General features: G+C 43.9%; 1 protein-coding gene and 1 long non-coding RNA gene across 3 annotated transcripts in view; both read left to right on the forward strand.

The window, feature by feature from the left end:
- The first annotated feature begins 211 nt into the window (after nt 1–211).
- LOC107207781 lies at nt 212–12,608 on the forward strand. 2 transcript variants are annotated; one of them, XR_001522932.2, is made up of 6 exons: nt 212–664; nt 1,455–1,578; nt 2,489–2,842; nt 4,529–4,650; nt 11,971–12,086; nt 12,174–12,608. It is a non-coding gene; the product is annotated as an uncharacterized LOC107207781 (long non-coding RNA). The 2 variants fall into 2 exon arrangements; XR_001522931.2 differs by having other exon boundaries at nt 212–1,578.
- A 627-nt stretch (nt 12,609–13,235) lies between these two features.
- TNFAIP6 (TNF alpha induced protein 6) overlaps nt 13,236–17,841 on the forward strand; it is a 14,552-nt gene continuing 9,946 nt past the window's right edge. Inside the window, 1 exon segment of the mRNA XM_015633956.3 lies at nt 13,236–13,622. Coding sequence (XP_015489442.2) covers nt 13,357–13,622 — 266 coding nt within the window. The 5' untranslated portion in view covers nt 13,236–13,356.

Consider the following 17,841-nt stretch of genomic DNA (forward strand, 5'->3'; position numbering starts at 1 on the left):
GCCGTGGGTTCTCATCCAAGGGAGGGTAAAAGGCTGGAGGGACAGGACACAGGGAATGGCTCCCAGTGCCAGAGGGGAGGGATGGGTGGGATATTGGGAATTGGGAATTCCTGGCTGGGCTGGAATTCCCAGAGAAGCTGTGGCTGCCCCTGGATCCCTGGAAGTGCCCAAGGCCAGGCTGGACAGGGCTTGGAGCAGCCTGGGATGGTGGGAGCTGTCCCTGCCATGGCAGGGGATGGAACGGGATCTTAAAATCCCTTCCAATCCAAACCATTCAATAATTTCACATAGATAACTAAAGGAAAGAGTCCATATCCTAGACTAAGAAGAAAAATGAAGTACATTACTTTGAGGTTTCCTGTCCAACTAAGCTGATGGATCTTTTAGTGTTCCCCTCGAAATTGCAAACAGACTTGTACTCATTGGCCGAAGGATTTTGTACGGGTTGCAGTTGAATAGCGCTGACTGTTCAATAAATTAATCCTCAAAAATTCAAAATATGCCAAATAGCTGGGGAAAGTGTAAACGCTGACTTTGTCACTTAGCAGATGTGGACTCCACTTCTGGAGAAAGAGCAGACGAAGCTGGATAACAACGAAGCTCTGTGGTGAAATTGGTTGGGCTCTGTGAGAACACTCGAGGAGTGCTGTGCTGGAGCAGCCAGGTTAAGGGTTTCAGAATTTTTGTTGTCACTGGCTCCACAAAGGGAATCTTGGATTGCCCCCTGCTTGGATAGTGATCACCTCATGCCACTGAATTCACTGGGAGTTTTACCCACAACGTGATTGTTATGGCGGCTTCGAAAGTCCTTATCTGTTTTTCTAGATACATGGGTGAAACTCTGACCCTGTGTTTGAGGGTTTATTATTGTTTTTATTATTATTTTCTGCCTTGACAATGGCTAACAATGTTTACTATTGCTTTATAAACACAAAGTCGGTTACTAATGAGTAAAAGGGAGAGGTTTGCTGGAGTAGCCAGGGAGGAGGAGGTGGTTCTGTTATGACCTAAGTCCCGCAGATTTTCAGATTCAAATGTCAGAGTGGTGGGCTGCTCTCCAGTGACCGTGGTCATGTTGGGATCTGAAGGAGTTTTATTTCCCTGAGCTCCAGGGAACAGGCAACGTCAGTCTGGTTACACGGCCAGCTTTGGGATTTGAGCTGAACAATGTGTTTGTGCTTGTTTGGTAAAGGGAATTTATTGGAGATGCTGACCTGGGCCAAGTTCCTTAAGTGAAATGGGGTTGACTTGGAGTTGATGTCTTAGTGGATTTCTGGGTGTTGTGGATTTATGGTGTTAGCCACATGTGAAGCAGAGTAAAGGGAAAAGTGTGGATTTCGTAACTCTGAGGAATTGAGCTAAAGGGGAAAATCAAGGAGTAAAATGTAGCATGGATTACAAGAAGCTTTACAACTCTCTGAGCTGCCTGCATTAATTCCAAACTTGCTCTTCAGGAGCCTGAAAAACTCTGGACGAGCTCAGGAAGCTGAACTGGAAACTTGAAAAGGAAATCATGATTAGGGCTCATCTACAGCAAGAAATATTGTGATTAAGCTGGAGGAATTTCACAGCCATAAGGTACATTTTGTTGGTAAACAAAACTGTTTGACCATAGCTCAGTTAAGAATCTCTTGGCATTACCTTCAGAGGGAAAAAATTTGTGTTCTTCTAAAGTTACATCAGATTCAAAGAGGGAAGTAAATGGAAATTAGATGTCAATGAATTAGTGGTGTCTTCCCTGCTCATCTCCAGGATTTCCAGAGTGTGGAAAATGGGCCGTGTTTTTGTAGTTTATTAGTACCTGGGGAAAAGGAAATAAGTTTCCAGGTTCTTCTTTAAGGACCTGTGTGTTATCACACAAGCAGGACACAATCATGGTCACAACCACCTCCCATCCTCAGGAATTAAATTACTAAATTACTGAGAAAAAAACCGCTGCAGACCTCAGACAAACAAAGAAATCTTTCCGTCCTTGGTGCCATGCCACTGTTGAGGAGTGGATTGGGATCTTACATTTATTGTGTACTCAGCATCTGTAGGTGATAACTTGGGCTTCAAAAAGCAGCATTAAGATCCATCTGGGTAAGAGGTCTGGATCTCACTGCTGAGGCACCAAAATCTGGAGTTATCAGATGTCAACGAGACTCCAAGAACACGTGTATCCCTCAAGAAGTTTCCTATCCTTCAATTCCCTCTTTCTCCTGAGTATTCATGCAGCCAGTCCAGGCTGGGAAATGAAGCCAGAACAAAGCTGGCTTTATCTGGCTCGTTTCTCCACCCCAGCTCATCCTGGGCCATCCCAGGGGGGTGATGTGCAGCAGGGTCAGCTCAGGGAGGGTGAGGGATAACTTAGCTCAGGGTGACGGGGCTTCAGTCTCCTCTGATGAGGGACAGGGGATCCCAGCACAGGTTCCACCTTGTGTTTCAAGGGGCCAGTGTTGTAGGCAGCACAAACCCAATGCCATTTTCAACTCTTTTTTTTCCCCAGCAAGGCAAAGGAGGAAAACAGACCTGACAAGGAACAGCCAACACCCTGAGTTTTGCTGTCACATACCTGCCTCACATAAATGTGCAATTGCCCTCCCAACACAGGCAGAAGGATGAAATGAACGCTCAATACCAATCTCCATCCTGCCCAGGAAGGATTCTGAAACGTGTCCCGCAGGAGTTGGGCATGTTCCAGCTTTCCTGGGCTGTGTTTCCTGGGGAGCAGCGCTATGAGGCAATGCCCTGGGCTAGGAATTCATCCCAGCACGGCTGCTGAAAGCAAACAATGCAGAAGGACTCATCTGAGATGTACGTTGTCAGGCCTGAATCCCATTCTTTGGAAAATCTCTGCATGGTAATGAAATAACAAAACTAAACTCATTGCAAATGGCACTGTTGGTGTTGCAGGGAGGATGAGTGGTTTGTTGAGGCAGAATAAATTCCAAGTGCAGCCCATTTTGTGCTGAGAAGATGTAAATGAGAGGGCAGGGAAAGCAGGAGAGCAGGTGTGGAGATGTGCCTGACAAAAGAATTATTCTGTGGGACACAGGGAATGACTTCCCGCTGCCAGGGGGCAGGGATGGATGGGATATTGGGAAGGAATTCCTGGCTGGGAAGGTGGGGACAGGGTGCCCAGAGAAGCTGTGGCTGTCCCTGGATCCCTGGAAGTGTCCAAGGCCAGGCTGGACAGGGCTTGGAGCACCCTGGGATGGTGGAAATGTCCCTGCCCATGGTCTTTAATGTCCCTACCAACACAAACCACTCTGGAATTCCATGATCCCATTAAAAAAAACAGACACCTTTCCTGTTTCCTACCAAACTTTGTAGTCAGCAGGATTTCTGAAAGAATATAACTCTGAATGTAAACTACCAATATAATATTTCTGGTAATATTTAAGTAATTAAAAAATAATATCTAAAATAATTTTTGGCAATATTTAAATACATGCCTCAGTCTCTAGAAGTGATTTTTTTGAGAGCAATTGTGACGTTTCTCCCCCTTTTTTTTTTTGATTCCTCAAAATTATTTTATACAACCTATTCTTGAAAGAAGCACTGAGTGTCAAGCAAGGAGAAAGTCTTACATAGAAAGCCATGGTGCAGCTGAGATGAATTAAAAAGTGAATATGTGCAAGTCAAAACATGGGAATTGTTTGTGTAGATATTTCTAGGAAGAAGAGTAATCCCAGTGTTCTAGAGCCTTGGCCTTGACACATTCCCAGAAAAACTCATGAGTGGTGAGGAAAGGTCATTTCTGAGAAGCTGTTAATGAGCACGGAGTGTGCTGGGCTTGGTTCATGAGCACTCCTGGTTTGGCTCATCCCACTCCCCAGTCCTGACAAACCCTGGGATCTCATCTGACATTCCAGACCTCATCTCCCACTTTCCCAGCCCTGAATGGAGCAGTGGCAGTGAGAGCCGATGGGAAGCTCCTGTGTTCAGGGAATGTCCTGAGCTTCTCCTTCCAGCCCGAGCCACAGGGGTTTGGCAGAGGGGAGCTGGGAATGCCCAGCACTGCCTGGAGAGGATTCCCCATCCTTGGTTTCATTCCCAGGTTGTGCTGGAGGCCCAGGGAAAACCAAGGATTGATGGAGGAATGATTCCTTCCCTCCTGTGGGAATCCCACTTCCTTCTTCATGGAGACACCTCTGCAGAGAGGCCCTGCAGGGGAAATACAGGAGATTTCCCTTTGCATTTTTTCCTTTCCTTTAATATTCCTTTCCCTTTCTTTTTTTCATTCTCCTTTTTCTCTTCATTTTCCTTTTTCCTTTACCTTTCCCCTTTCCCCTTTTTATTTTCCTTTCCCTTTTTCCTTCTCCTTTTCCTTTCCCTTTTTCCCTTCTCCTTTCTGTTTCCCTTCTTCCCTTTCCCTTTTCATTTTTTTCCCCATTTTTTTTCCATAATAACCCAGGCTTTAATTGTTTTGGATGTACTTATATTTCAATTTCTGCCTTCACTCTTGTACATAAAGCACCAACAACTCTCAGCCCAGCTCATTTCCAAGTGTTACCAACTCCTAAAAACTGTTTTGTTTTTACAGGATTTCTTTAAACTCTGTTTTTGATGACACTGATTCTGGCTGAAGATACTTTCCTGTGTCCAGCTCTAAAAGAAGTGGTTCCTAAACCTGAATTTTCTGGTTTAGATCTGACAAGTCTCACGGTAATTCAACATTAAATATCTACTCTGATGTTATTCACAGCCTTAAAATTCACTGAATGAATTTGTGGTTCTATTATTTCACCAGACAAAAGCGAGTAAGTTTTTTTTTTTAAAGTTGGGTAAAAAGCAGTAATGGAAAGAAAGAAAATATATTGAAATATACTGAATTCCTCAGGAATTGCCTTTCCCAGGATGAGTGTGCTGGCAGGAGGAGTCCTGCATCAAAGCCTTGGATATTCCACAGACAGTAAATCTTGATAAATTTGTATCACCAACTTTTGGGGAAAAAGATGATTCATTCCACTTTCATCACCCTGCTCTAAATTTGGGATATTGATTTATTTAATGGGATGCAGCTGCTGCTATTCAGGGAGGAGAGAGAGCGGAATTTCTGGGGTGACACTGCCAGCTTGGGAGCTTTGCAAATCTGCTCGAGTTGGGCTGGGATTCCTGGAAAAGACCTGGATCTGGTCTGCAAACCACTGGATATCAAACTCCACACTTGTTCCATCAGGATGGCAACATGAACATGAAAAAAAAAGGGAAAAAAGTAGGAAAACTGGAATAAAACAGAAGGAAACAGAAATTAACCTAATTTTCATTAGGGTAGTCCATTATGGCAATGATATCAAGGAAAGCATTGCTGATCAGTTTTTCTAAGGCTGAATTTGAATATTTTGAAGCCATGGAATCATAGAAAAACTTGAGTTGGAAGGGACCTTAAGCTCCTCTTGTTCCAAGATACTGAATTCAGGCTGAAGTTCCATCCTGCTTCTGGCCCAGATGCAAACCCCAGTTTGTCACTTGTAATCAGCCACATTGGGTTTGTGGCAGTGCAAAGTTGGCCTAAAATTGTAAATTCATGGACATCCATCTTTAAATGCAGTAATTCATACCCATAGGGCACTTTGGTGGTGCTTTTAAAAACTCCTCATACTGAGAAAAAGAATATTTTTCACTTATTTTGTGAGAGCTGCGAGAATTCTTGTTTTACCTTTTCAGCTTCAAGTGGCAAGAAATATAATTTTCCATTTATTAGCCCACTGATATTTCTTTCCACACTGCCTGGAGTGGTGTTTAATAATATTTACTCTTGGGCAAGATAATTATCAGAGGAATATTAATCGATTCTATTGTAAACAACAGGGAATTTGTGTTTTCCATTCACAAGCTGCCGAAGTCTCAGAATGAGTGGGAATGTTTAAGAGCAATTATCTGGGTTATTTTGATCCATTTTTGACACTTTGGATGTGGTGTTGATTTAAAAGAACTCGATGTATTTGTACAAGGGAATTAATCTGGCTGAAGGGGATTGGTTTGCCTTTGGAATTGGTATTTAGGAGTGAAGTGTTCTAATGGCTCTCAGGCTGGTGGATTAAGAGAAGCACAGGCAGAGCATGAAAAATAAAGACAAATTAATATTATAAAAATAAAATGTGATCAGTCACAACCTGCCAAGAGTGTGAACAAAGCAAAGGGGAATTTTAATAAATGTGTAAAGAGGAGGTTGAGGCCACAGTAGTATAAAAATTACTTTAATGGAGTGATGTTTCCATGGGATAGGATATTCCATTTTATTTCATAATCAGAAAGAAAAGAGAGAAAATAGACTTCAGAAAAGAAGTAAAGGAAGGAGAATTGAAACTCCATAAAAACCCACGCCCACCAGGATAATCTGGGAAGGAGACAGTGGCTCACAGGCACAGGAAATAAAGCAACATCTGAACCACAGGATGGCTGGAAGAGGAAAGTGTGAGTTTTAAAGCAAATCATTTATTCAGTATTTACAGCAGGCTGAAAAGCTGGGATTGCCTCCTTTGGAAGCCCAGACCTCCTGCAGCTCATTCCTAAGGGAAGATGCTGATTGGGACCACCTAGAGGAGAAATTCCAAGCATTACTTCAGAAGAAGATGAAATAATCCATACTTTATAAACCCATTTCCAGCCAAGTTGTGCAAGCAGGAATTTCCAGGATTAGGAGGCTATGCCAGGAGCATGAGCTGGCACCACGCTGGACGCTGCAATCATGGAATTCCAGGAGTGAGGCCATGCCAGAGACAGCGGCTGGCTTCTGATCCCACAGGATGGGAACTGTGCCACTCACATAAGGAAATCCACAGCCCAGCCCTGCACAGAAGTTAGGAAATGGGAGACGGAGATCTCACACATCACACTAAAATAAATAAATTAAGAGTACCAGAAGAAAAGCTGATAAAATCTTGAGTCATTAGGAAAAGACAGAAAGTTCATTTCCTCAGCAGCTGGAGCAGACAGCGGGAGGGAGGAGAGAAAATCCATGGGCAGGGGGTAGGAAATGAGTGTTGCAGACATGAGGGGACATTTTAGGCAATACTGGTGAGACTAATCCCAGTGTGTTATCCCCAAATCCATCTCGCTGGGATTCAGGGGGAATTTAGCCTCAAACTGCAGACACATCAATGTGTGAGCTCGATTTTATGGAGCTGGAGGTTCTGCCCTTGAGCTGACCTTGGACAAGGACAGGTTCCACCAGCACCTCCATATCAGTCTCCAGGGTGACAAGATAACATCTGGAATAATGGAATCCCTGGATTCAACTACAAACTTTGGAATACAAAATGAGGAGTGAAGGGTGATGGCCTTGCTGGGAGACCAGGACATGGCACAGGGAGGGGTTTGTCCGAAACTGTGAATATTCCTTTAAATAAGAGTTGCAGACATGAAGGGATAACTTCAGCAATGCCTGCTGAGACTAATCCCAGGGTGCTCTCACCAAATCCATCTCGCTGGGATTCAGGAGGAATTTATCCTGACACTGCAGAGCAGATGAATTTGGCGCTTGGTTTTCATGAAGCCAGAGGTGCTTGCCTGACCAAAGACAGATTCCACCACCACCATATCAGTGTCCAGGGTGACAAGGTCATATCTGGATTATCCCTGTGGAGAATCCCTGCATTCAACTACACCCCTTGGAACACCACCCAAAACAATGAGTGAAGGAATCTGGTGATGATCTCCTGGAGCACCAGCCCAGGACATGGCACAGGGAGCAGTTTATCCTAATAATCATATTTTTCCAGACATAGGTGCCTGGAATTGTCACCTGGATTGTCCAGCTGGGATTTGTGGTGTGGGTGGACACCTTATCCCATGGGGGGCACAGGAAGAGGACAGCAGATTTTAGCCTGGCTTTTGTGGAAGGAGCTGCTGGCAGTGCTGGAATTCTGCGTCCCAAGGCGTTGGAAGGCATTAGGCTCAAGGAATCCCAAGGAAAAAGTGGAATAGAGAGCCTGAACAGGCAGCTCCTGGAGATACAGGGATTTTCCCTCTTCCCTGCACTCCAGATTCTTTCTGTGTTTTCCACAGCTGTGTTTTCATGCTTGGACTCGATGATCCTAAAGGTCTCTTCCAACCTCGGTGATTCTGGATTGCTCTGGAAAAAACACCCAAGGAGTTCCAGCTTTTCCAAAGTGCAGAGTTTAAGGAAGAATGATGGAGTGCTGGGCTATCCAATGCCATCCTGGGGCTAATAAATTCCTTTTTGAATCCACCTACCTGGACTATCAATCAGGAACAACACATCAAGAACATGGAGAAAGATGATGACTAGAAAGACCAATTTTTCCAATGGATCTCTCTAAATTTTCTCAATTATCTTTCCCAAAAATGTCATTTTCTTAATTTCTCATTCCCAAACTCATGGCAATATTTTGCTCCTGAAAACTCCCAACCTGCCTATGCCCAGCTTAGGGGATGAGAGGAATTGTTATTGTTCCTTTCTCAGAAGTAATTATTCCTTGCAGTTGATTTATACCTTTGAAGGGCATAAAAATTATCTCTACTGTTTCACACACCAGAGGATTTCTTAGAATTCCCCATTTTTAAAGCTTGGGAGATTACAGGAATATTTATTCCTCCAAACTGCTTGAACGGAGAGTCTTTTTCCCAAAAATTGTCTCCATGATCTTGAATGGTCACCAGTGATTCAACTCCAACCTTCCTTTCACCACTGTGAAAATAATTCATATAAAATGCTTTAAAAATTCCTGCAAGGTAAATCCCAGATGTTTCACGTACCTCTGCCAGGCAGTAATATTTTTATTTTTATATATATATAAACATAATATATGTTATATAAATACATATTACATTAGGCCTGCCAAGTTCTCTTGGATGCTTTCATTTTGGATGCCTTTTCCTGCTTAAGGCATCTTCTTGTCATAGTCATTTTAAGTGAAAGAGGTGTTTTAAAAACCTGACTTATTTCTAAAGGACATTTCTCCAGCAGCAAATAAATATCTATAATATTATATTTTTATAAATAGATGATGTATTAAGAAATGAGTGGTGTATAATACTTACTGTGAGAGGACATAATTTTAAAATCTCTGATTATTTGGTGTCTATTTAATACCCAAGGAACAAATCTCACATCTCCTACCTGTTCTCCTAAATTCTGCACATCTGACCCTTTGCATACATTAATTCTGCACTTGAACATTCATATTTTCATAAACCCCCCCAAGTTGTTGTAGTTGGCTTTGTCCTGGCTGGAGCTGCAAGTTGTTTTTAATTTGCAAAGTTTCTTGGCAATCCTTGGAGCCTGTTTGTCTTGGCATCCCCCTACCCCATTACCTATTCCTCAGTACCACAGGCTGAAAACTCTGTTTACAACATTTTGTGCTTTTTGACTGGATTTCCACAGTTTTAAAACATGGAAGTACATTAATTTTATATCTATTTTATATCTATGTAATATACACATTTTAAATGCTGATGGGTTCAACTCTTTTCTTGAGAGCAGCTGTCACTATAGGACTTCAGATATCTGCCCTTGGCAAACGTTCAGGCTTTTTATGAGTGAATCCATTCTTCTCTGCTCACATCTGCTCTTAATAATCCCAAATGTTTGGGGTTTGTTCGGCTTTCATATGAAGGTTTTTGTTTGCTTTCCCTAAACCAAAGCACCTCTACGCACAATGGTCGATTCTTTGACGTTGACTTCGCTGATAAAAACGGGAATCAAGGAGAATCTGACTACAAGACAAAGGAGAGAAGGTTTAAAAATATTTAGTTCCAAGAGAAAAAAATCTTCCCAGAATGATTAAGTTAACCCCGGGACAATAAATAGTAACATCGTTGGCCAAGAAGTTCTCACGTTATCAAATTCTTCTAAAATTGCATCATCTGAAGCCTATAAGAAACAGAAAAAGTTGGGAAATATCATTAAAATTTCTCCTGTCTTTCCTTAAGTACAACAAATGTGTGAAAAATTTAGAAATCTAAACAAGAAGATATCCATAAATATCCGTACAAGAAGACTTTTCCAACAAGAAATCCATAAAAAGTGATTTTTCTTGTTGGTCTAAACTGTAAGTGTAAATATTTCACCAATTCTTTCCCCAAAACCACCATTTCTGCATCACTTTTAGCTTTCACTGGAGCACAAGGCATCCAAGCTAATTACAAGATGTTCTGATGAAGGAAGGTTTGAGTATGCAGCAGGAATAACTCATATAATGATAATTATTTCTGCCATTTGGTTGGGATCTGAGGGTTCCTAAATTCTCCATGGAGGTCCACCCTTCAACTTGTACCTTGTACCTCAGTTTATGGAAAAGAAGTTTAAAATAAAATCAAATTGGTTTAAAATGTGATAAAGATAAGATAGGTGGAAATGGCCTCTTTTTAAAGAACATCAAGTCCAAATTCCTCCTCAAATATCCAGAATAAATCAGGTGTTCTTCTTGTTTGGCTGTTCTAAAACTTAACTTCTAGTTTGGAATTATCTTTGGCTTTTCAGCCTAAATTTAACTTGGGATGGGATGGGGATGATTTTATTGTTAGGCTTTTTCCTCCCTTTATGTTAAATAGCTCCTCCTCTATTCCCAGGTTCCCCCCAGTGTAAATTCAAAAAGTAAATTCAATTCACAGCAGCTATTTTTAGGGTTTTTTTCTCATAAGAAAAAACCTTAATTCACCCACTCCCTCTTTCCCTGAACTCCTTTTCCTACACTTCCCTCCAAGTAATTTTTTCTCAATGAGATTACAGTTTCTTAAAAAAAACAAAATTCCCAATGAAAAGCTTTTCCCTGCATTCCTTTCATTTCAATCCATTATTTTTGGGATTGTTCTTGGGCTCATTCTCAGAGCCATAAACGATATAATTGTTGTATATTCTATACCACAAATAATAAGATATGAATATAAAATCTAAAAGCTAAACTTTGTCTATAAATATTCTCCCTGTGTATATAAATGAAAGAAGAAAGAAAAGTTTGGGTGTTTGATATTTAAATTAATGCAAAGAGATTCATGACCCACATACACACATTTTTAAAAAATTCCTTCCTCCTCAGTGGTTCATTCATTAAGCTCCTGTGTGGTTTTTTTTCCCTTTCTTTTATCACTGTGGGTGTCACACCAGTTTGGGAATCACCAAATTTAGAGTTTTCTTTGACTGCTGATAAAACCCAGAGAAAAACTTTCAAACTATTTCTTAACGAGGAAAGAGTTAAGGAAAAAGTTAAGGAAAGAGTTAATAAAAACTTATTATCCCCCCTCCAATTTATATAAGATTTGTCTGGGATATATTTAAATGTGGGAAACTTGGAAGAAAGCTGAAGAATATCAGCTGGATGCTGTGTCCAGCTGTGGAATGTCTTTCTGGTGGTGAGAGCTTCTGCTGGGGTTTGCAGGTAGAAAATTTCCTTTGCAGCTCCCTGGGGAGGGACCAAAACGCTCATCGTTCACTATCAAACCTGTGCTGAGCCCTGCAGGGATTTTCTTGGAGTCCCAGGATCATTGAGGCTGGAAAATCCCTCCAGGATCATCCAAGCTGTGCCCACCTTGTCCCCAGCCCAGAGCACTGAGTGCCACCTCCAGGTGTTGCCTTTTTCCCAGCCTGGAAATGAAACTCGGGATAATTTGAGGAAGGAGATAATAGAAAAGTGGATCTTTATTTAAAGACCTTCAGGGGCAGTTCTGGAAGGATGTCCACAAAAAACATTTTGTACATTTTCACAGGTTTTGGGAAATTAACATAATTGATAAAAAGCACCCATTAGTCCATCAAGGGAATCAACTTCACCTCTGACTGTAACAAATCTCTCAGCAACTCCGTGACAGGAGGTTGGCAACAAGGGACAGGACAAGGGAACGGCCTCAGGGGGGACAGCAGCAGGAATTTCCCCATGGAACGTGAGGTTTGCAGTGCCCATCCCTGGAGGTGTCCAGGGAATTCCTGGAGGTGGCACTCAGGGCTGGGGACACGGTGGGGACAGCTGGGGCTCCATGGGCTGGAATGACTTTTCCAACCTCAGTAATTCTGGGATTCTGTAGAGCAGAAAACAAGTACGGATAAAGTACCAACCCTGACCGTTCAGCATCCACCACTTGAGGGCTGGAGTGATGAAGGACCTTCCTCAGTGGTACAAGTCATCTGTGCCAAAATATCTGTGAGTAGGCACAGACACCTCCACCCTTCCCTTTCCATCGATCTCATTCCTTGGGTTGCATGCTCATGAGCACATCTCTGTCCACAGCTCCTGACTCACAAGTTATCAGAACTGGAGGGCAGAGTTTTCCAAGGACTGCTGGTGAGTGTGGAGCCCCAGACCATTTTTCCATCCCCTCATCTTTCCCCCTTTCTCCTCTCCCACTCATCCACGAGGAGCAGCTGCAGGATTCACTTGCAGCCAGAAGGGAAGACAGGCAGACAGCTGTCATGCTGTGAGCCAGACCTTAAACTGTGCTTTGGAGGGGAACTTTTGAGCTTGGTTTCCCACTTGCAGAACAAAGAGCAGCTGCTTTTGACACTTGTAGCTTTGTGCTGATGCTGGAGTTTGATTTGCAATTACAGATCCCACGTAGGGAAACTGGATTCAAACAACCAGTGCACAACATTCTCTCTGGACTTCTTTTCATTGATCTTTTCACTGGGAAAATAAACCCTCTGGAAAAATGACTCCACAATGAAAATAAACCCAAATTCTCTATAAAATGAGAGAATGCTTAAATGAGGGTGACAGGGGTGTGTGGGATCTCAGAGGAGGGAATGTTTAAACGAGGGTGAGAGGGGTGTGTGGGATCTCTTGGAGGGAATGTTTAAATGAGGATGAGAGGGGTGTGTGGGATCTCTTGGAGGGAATGTTTAAATGAGGATGAGAAGGAGTGTGTGGGATCTCTTGGAGGGAATGCTTAAATGAGGATGTGAGGGGTGTGTGGGATCTCTTGGAGGGAATGTTTAAATGAGGATGAGANGAAGGAGTGTGTGGGATCTCTTGGAGGGAATGCTTAAATGAGGATGTGAGGGGTGTGTGGGATCTCTTGGAGGGAATGTTTAAATGAGGATGAGAGGGGTGTGTGGGATCTCTTGGAGGAGGGAATGTTTAAACTAGGGTGAGAGGGGTGTGTGGGATCTCTTGGATGCTGTAAATGGTGTGACTGGAAACACTCACAGCAGATAGGCTGGCTCCTGGTTTTATTGTACAGAATCTGAGGGCAGTGAGCGCTGAGGAGGGAGCAGAGCTTGGCTGTGTGTCCGTGTGTGCTGCAGCAGCGAGGGATGGGATGGAATTTTGGCCAGGCTGGGAATGAGCAGAGCCAGCCGTGAGTCACATGGGCCGCTGCAGACACCACAGCAGTTGGGTAAGAAGTGCAGCAGCACAATTGGAGCAGCCCCGCTGACCTCACAGCTGAGCACTCTATTTAAGATCTGGCTCCCAGATGTTGCGGGAGGATCGAGCCAGCTGCAGAGCCAGCCTGGAGTGGGAGAGCCGGGAATATTCCCAGCTCCTCGCTGCCCCGGAGATGATTGCGCTGCTCTTCTTCTCTGCCCTGCTGTGGGACGAGGCTGGAGCGTGGGGCTTCAAGGATGGAGTGCTGCACAACTCCATCTGGCTAGGTAAGAAATCTCTTATCACCAATTGATTGAATTGGCAGGGGAAGGATGAGCTCCCAGCACCGCAGAGCAGAGCTGTGTGTTGGTATCGGCCAAATTCTGCACTGAAATTTATTGAAATCGCTTTACCTGAGTACTGACTGTCCCTTTTTACAAGCTTACTATTTGTGCAGTTTCACTGAGCTGCAGGGAAAGGTAATTATAGAAACATTTCATCTGAATGTCTTTTCCTGCAGCAGGAGGTAAAGTGAAAACTGCGTTCATCAAATAACAGTGGCTTTGTTTTGAGGGAAAACGAGCCTGGAAAGAAACATTTGCCAAAGGAATGAATTACTTTCTGCATGAGCATACTTCCCATGCCTGGGGTCCTGCATGTGGAACTAAATGATCTGGAAATAATAGTGATAACATTTCCTGGCTTTCTGGAAAAGTGCAGAAATGGGGATGTTTGGGCCATTGGCTTGTTCACATCATTTAGCAGCATGGAGAAGATTTCAAATGGGCAAGACAAAAATGCTGTGGGAATTGGTTCTTGTACCTCAAGTGGGTTTCAAGAGCTCTGAGGGTTCTTTTATAGCTCATTATAATTATCCAATGCAACAGAGAACTGACTCAGGCTAGAGCCTCATCGAGGATGCCAAAATCAAGGCACACACTGAGTGCTCTGCTTTCCAGACAAATACTTACAAATCCTTTATCCCCCATAGAATGCTGTGTATTTCCCTGAGGATTTTCAGGAATCCCTGGAGCTGCCTGTGCTCAGGTGTCTCATGAGCCACCACGTGGCTCCAGCCCCTCTCAGAGGAGCCTGCAAAGCACCAGGAACACAAACGAGGCACAGAAATTAACTTTTCCATTTGGCTGCACATTTTTAATGACTTCTCCTTCCCCCCCAAACCTCGGGCCGTGCCTGTTGTGCCTCACAATTCCTGAGGGTGCTCAGGTGGGGAGAGCCCCAAGAAGGAGCAACTGGACAGCTCCAGGCTCCACCTCAGGCGTTCAGAAATTTGGGATAACAGCGATCATTTGAGCAGTTTCATGAATTGAAGTCAAATGGAAGAAAAATCTTTTCAATGCTTTAAAATGGAACAACTGTGTGCTAATTGGAATGCATCATAAAATTCTGTTTGGCTACACCTCTAAGCATTTACCAGGAGAGTAAATAAAAATAAACCAGGGGGTAAAAAACCTGATGGCTTTCTCTAAATAAACAAACCAAAATAGAAGTGCACCATCTTGTGTAAGTACAGCAGTAACATTATTGAAATGAACCTCAGAGTGCAGTTAATTGAATTACCAATGGAATTCAGTCACTCTGTATATAAATGAAGATAAAACTGGCAAATTTGCAGCCATCCAGTTCATGCATTCTTTGCATTTAAAAATAACTTGAATAGTAAAAGAAGTCAGCCCAATCTCAGCCTCACCATGCCTGAGCATCAGTGGAATAAAACCTGGAGATGCACAGTGACATCTGAGCTTTGCTTTTCTCCTCTTCTGATAAAGAACCAAACCCAAAATCCAGGAAAATTTCCATTTCACCTTGTCCCTCCACAAACCCTTGGCATGTATAGATATAAAATCTGGAATTGCTGCCACTCTGGAAACTCTCCTGCCTTTTACCTTTCTCCTTGTCACAAAACCCCTCGTGCTCCTCAGCCAGTGCTGCTGCAGGTGCCTCTGTAACCTCCTTGGGAATTCATTCCTGGTGCCAATGGGATTTCAGTGATTCCTGGTGCCAGTGGGATTTCAGTGATTCCTGGTGCCAGTGGGATTTCAGTGATTCCTGGTGCCAATGGAATTTCAGTGCTGCCCAGTTTTGCCACCAGCACGTTGTGACCAGGGATTTATTGCCAGCTGAGGTGGGGGTCAGCGCAGTTGTGCCCAGGTTTGTTCCTAGGCTCGTTCCAGTGCCAGTTCTCAGTGCCATGGGGTTTTCCAGGACAGCTGCTGCACTCTGTTCACAACTCCAATTCCTTTCCCATTCCCATCCCTGTTTCTGGGGAGTTCAGGGGCTGCACCAACCCCATTTGGTAAAGTTCTCTAAGCAGCAGAGGCCCCTGCCCAGAGCTCTATGCGGCCACCCTGTGCTTAAAAGTGGAATATTCCTCTTTATTTGCCATTTAGCACTGGTTTCATGCACATTGCAGGTATTTTATTGGCCAAATCTCATGCTGCCTGTGTTTGTGCAGCAGAGGTTGGCTGCATTTCCCCACCTCCTGCTGCTGTGGGTGAGCTGAGGGTCACTGTCCTTGCAGGATCCCGCTGTCTCCCGGCTCCAAGGAGTGTTTTGGGAAGTGGGAGTTGGAAAACAGACTGCCAGCCGTGGAACCAAACCACGGCCCTGTGGCACGTGCTTGTGCTCGCCAGAAAAATCAACATTTCCTGCAGGTTTATCCACAGGGCCATGAGCTCACCTCCATAAACAGAAATTTGTGCACATTTTCCTGTGAATATGTGTAGGGAAGTATATCCAGAGACATAAATATGTAAATGAGGAGCTAACCCTGCTCTGATCTAGGTCTGGGTTTGATCAGGAGTTTATCTGCCCACACAGCCCCACCTGGAATTAAGGAGAGAGAGGGGAAAAATTTGCCAGTGCAAGCTCCCATCAGTTAATCAGGATTTTCTGTGTCATTAACTGGGACACCCAGAGGCCGCAGCAGCTCTCAGAGCTGGGGGGAGGACGTGTGTGTGGTCTGTTTTCCCAAAGGCTCTTTATTCACATTGCAGAGGAATAAAAGAGATGAAAGCTGGTTGCTCCTCACAGGGTGGTGCTGCTGTTGGTCTCAGCCTGGCAGACTCTGTGAAGGGTTGATCTTGCCAGCAATATTCTGGAAAATCCAGTGACATTCCAGCAATAAGTGGGGGGAGATACCTTTAGAGGGATAAGATCTGAAAATGATATTGCCAGGTGAAAAAAACCCAATAATGGTGAGTTTGTAGTGGCAGCTCTGAGAGCTCAAGGAATACCATCAGTGGTTTCCAGTCACCTTCCAGCTCCCTTCCCTGGGCTCTGCAGGGATCAATAATGTGGATTCCAGGCTGTTCCCAGAGCAGCCAGGCTCAGTTCTTGAGGGATTCAGGGCTCTACCAGCCCTGCATTCCCAATCCAGCCCAACATTCCCAACTCCACACACACAGCGAGCTGATTGATCCTGATTTCCCGTGAGCTTAGCCACGACAGATTATTGAGTGACTGCAAAGTAATACTTCCTATGAATAAACTCTTAATTAAAATAAAAAGGAGTTTTTGTACCAGAACACGCCAGGATCCCCCAGCTGTGGGATGTTGTGGCTAATGGAAATGGCTCCTTCAGGAAGATTTTTCCATGGAAGAGCTGTTATCCCGTGCCCATGCCGGTGATATTCCCAGGCATGCTGCAGAAAGAGGCTCTCCCTCTCCTGAGGCTGTTGTCAGCAATATAATTTATTTCTCTGGGCACAAGGCCAGCGACTGCAGGTCCAAAAATCACCCTGGCAAACGTCATCCCATGTCTATTAAGGGCTCTCATCATTCCTAACCACAATTCCGTGGCTTTTTATATAAACCTCCCCTAACCCTGGCTCCACGCGTGTCCCTGGAAAATACATCCTTTATTTTTATGCTACAAATAACTACTGTAAAAATGCTGCCTGCTTTCCATCTTTTCTCAGTCACGTTGGCTGGGCAGAGCTGCAAACAGCCATTCCTCTCAGATTATGCTAAATATAAGTGAGACCTAAACAAAAAGCCCCTTCAGATTAGATATGCAGATTGCTGCTGAGACAGATTTCCATGCATATGGCACCAGACAAGTGCAACATGCAAAGATTATAAAACTTGCAGCAGCACCGGCAGTTTCTAGGTTTCCTTGGAAAGCTGTTTTATCTCAGGCTTGCCACAGCAAAGTAAAAAAATAACGAAGAAAGTGCTTTAATTTTCTGTGCAGCAGAAATGTCAGCCAGCAATTGTTCTGGTCCTGCCCTTTGTGACACACGCTCAGATATTTTTTATTTGACATTTTTCCCCCCTTTAATTTCTGCCTCTCCTCTATCCAAGTAGCTGTGATTTCACCTCTCTGGAGGTTCAAAACAAAGCTCTGATTCATCTTCCAAAGGCTCTGGGAGTTCCAGCCAAAAGGCTGCTGTGATGGGGATGCAGAAGGAGCTTTCCCTGAGTCAGATGGGACACACAGAGCTCGGGATGCTGACCCCACATGGTTCCCATGTCTGCTGTCCCCAGAGCCATCCTGGGGGAGCCTTCCCAGCTTTTGTTCCTCTTCTGTTGTTCACAAACTCTCCAAGCACCGACTCACTCTGTTCTGAAC

This window comes from Parus major, chromosome 7, assembly GCF_001522545.3.
Source record: "Parus major isolate Abel chromosome 7, Parus_major1.1, whole genome shotgun sequence".
In the NCBI taxonomy this organism is placed as follows: Eukaryota; Metazoa; Chordata; class Aves; order Passeriformes; family Paridae; genus Parus; species Parus major.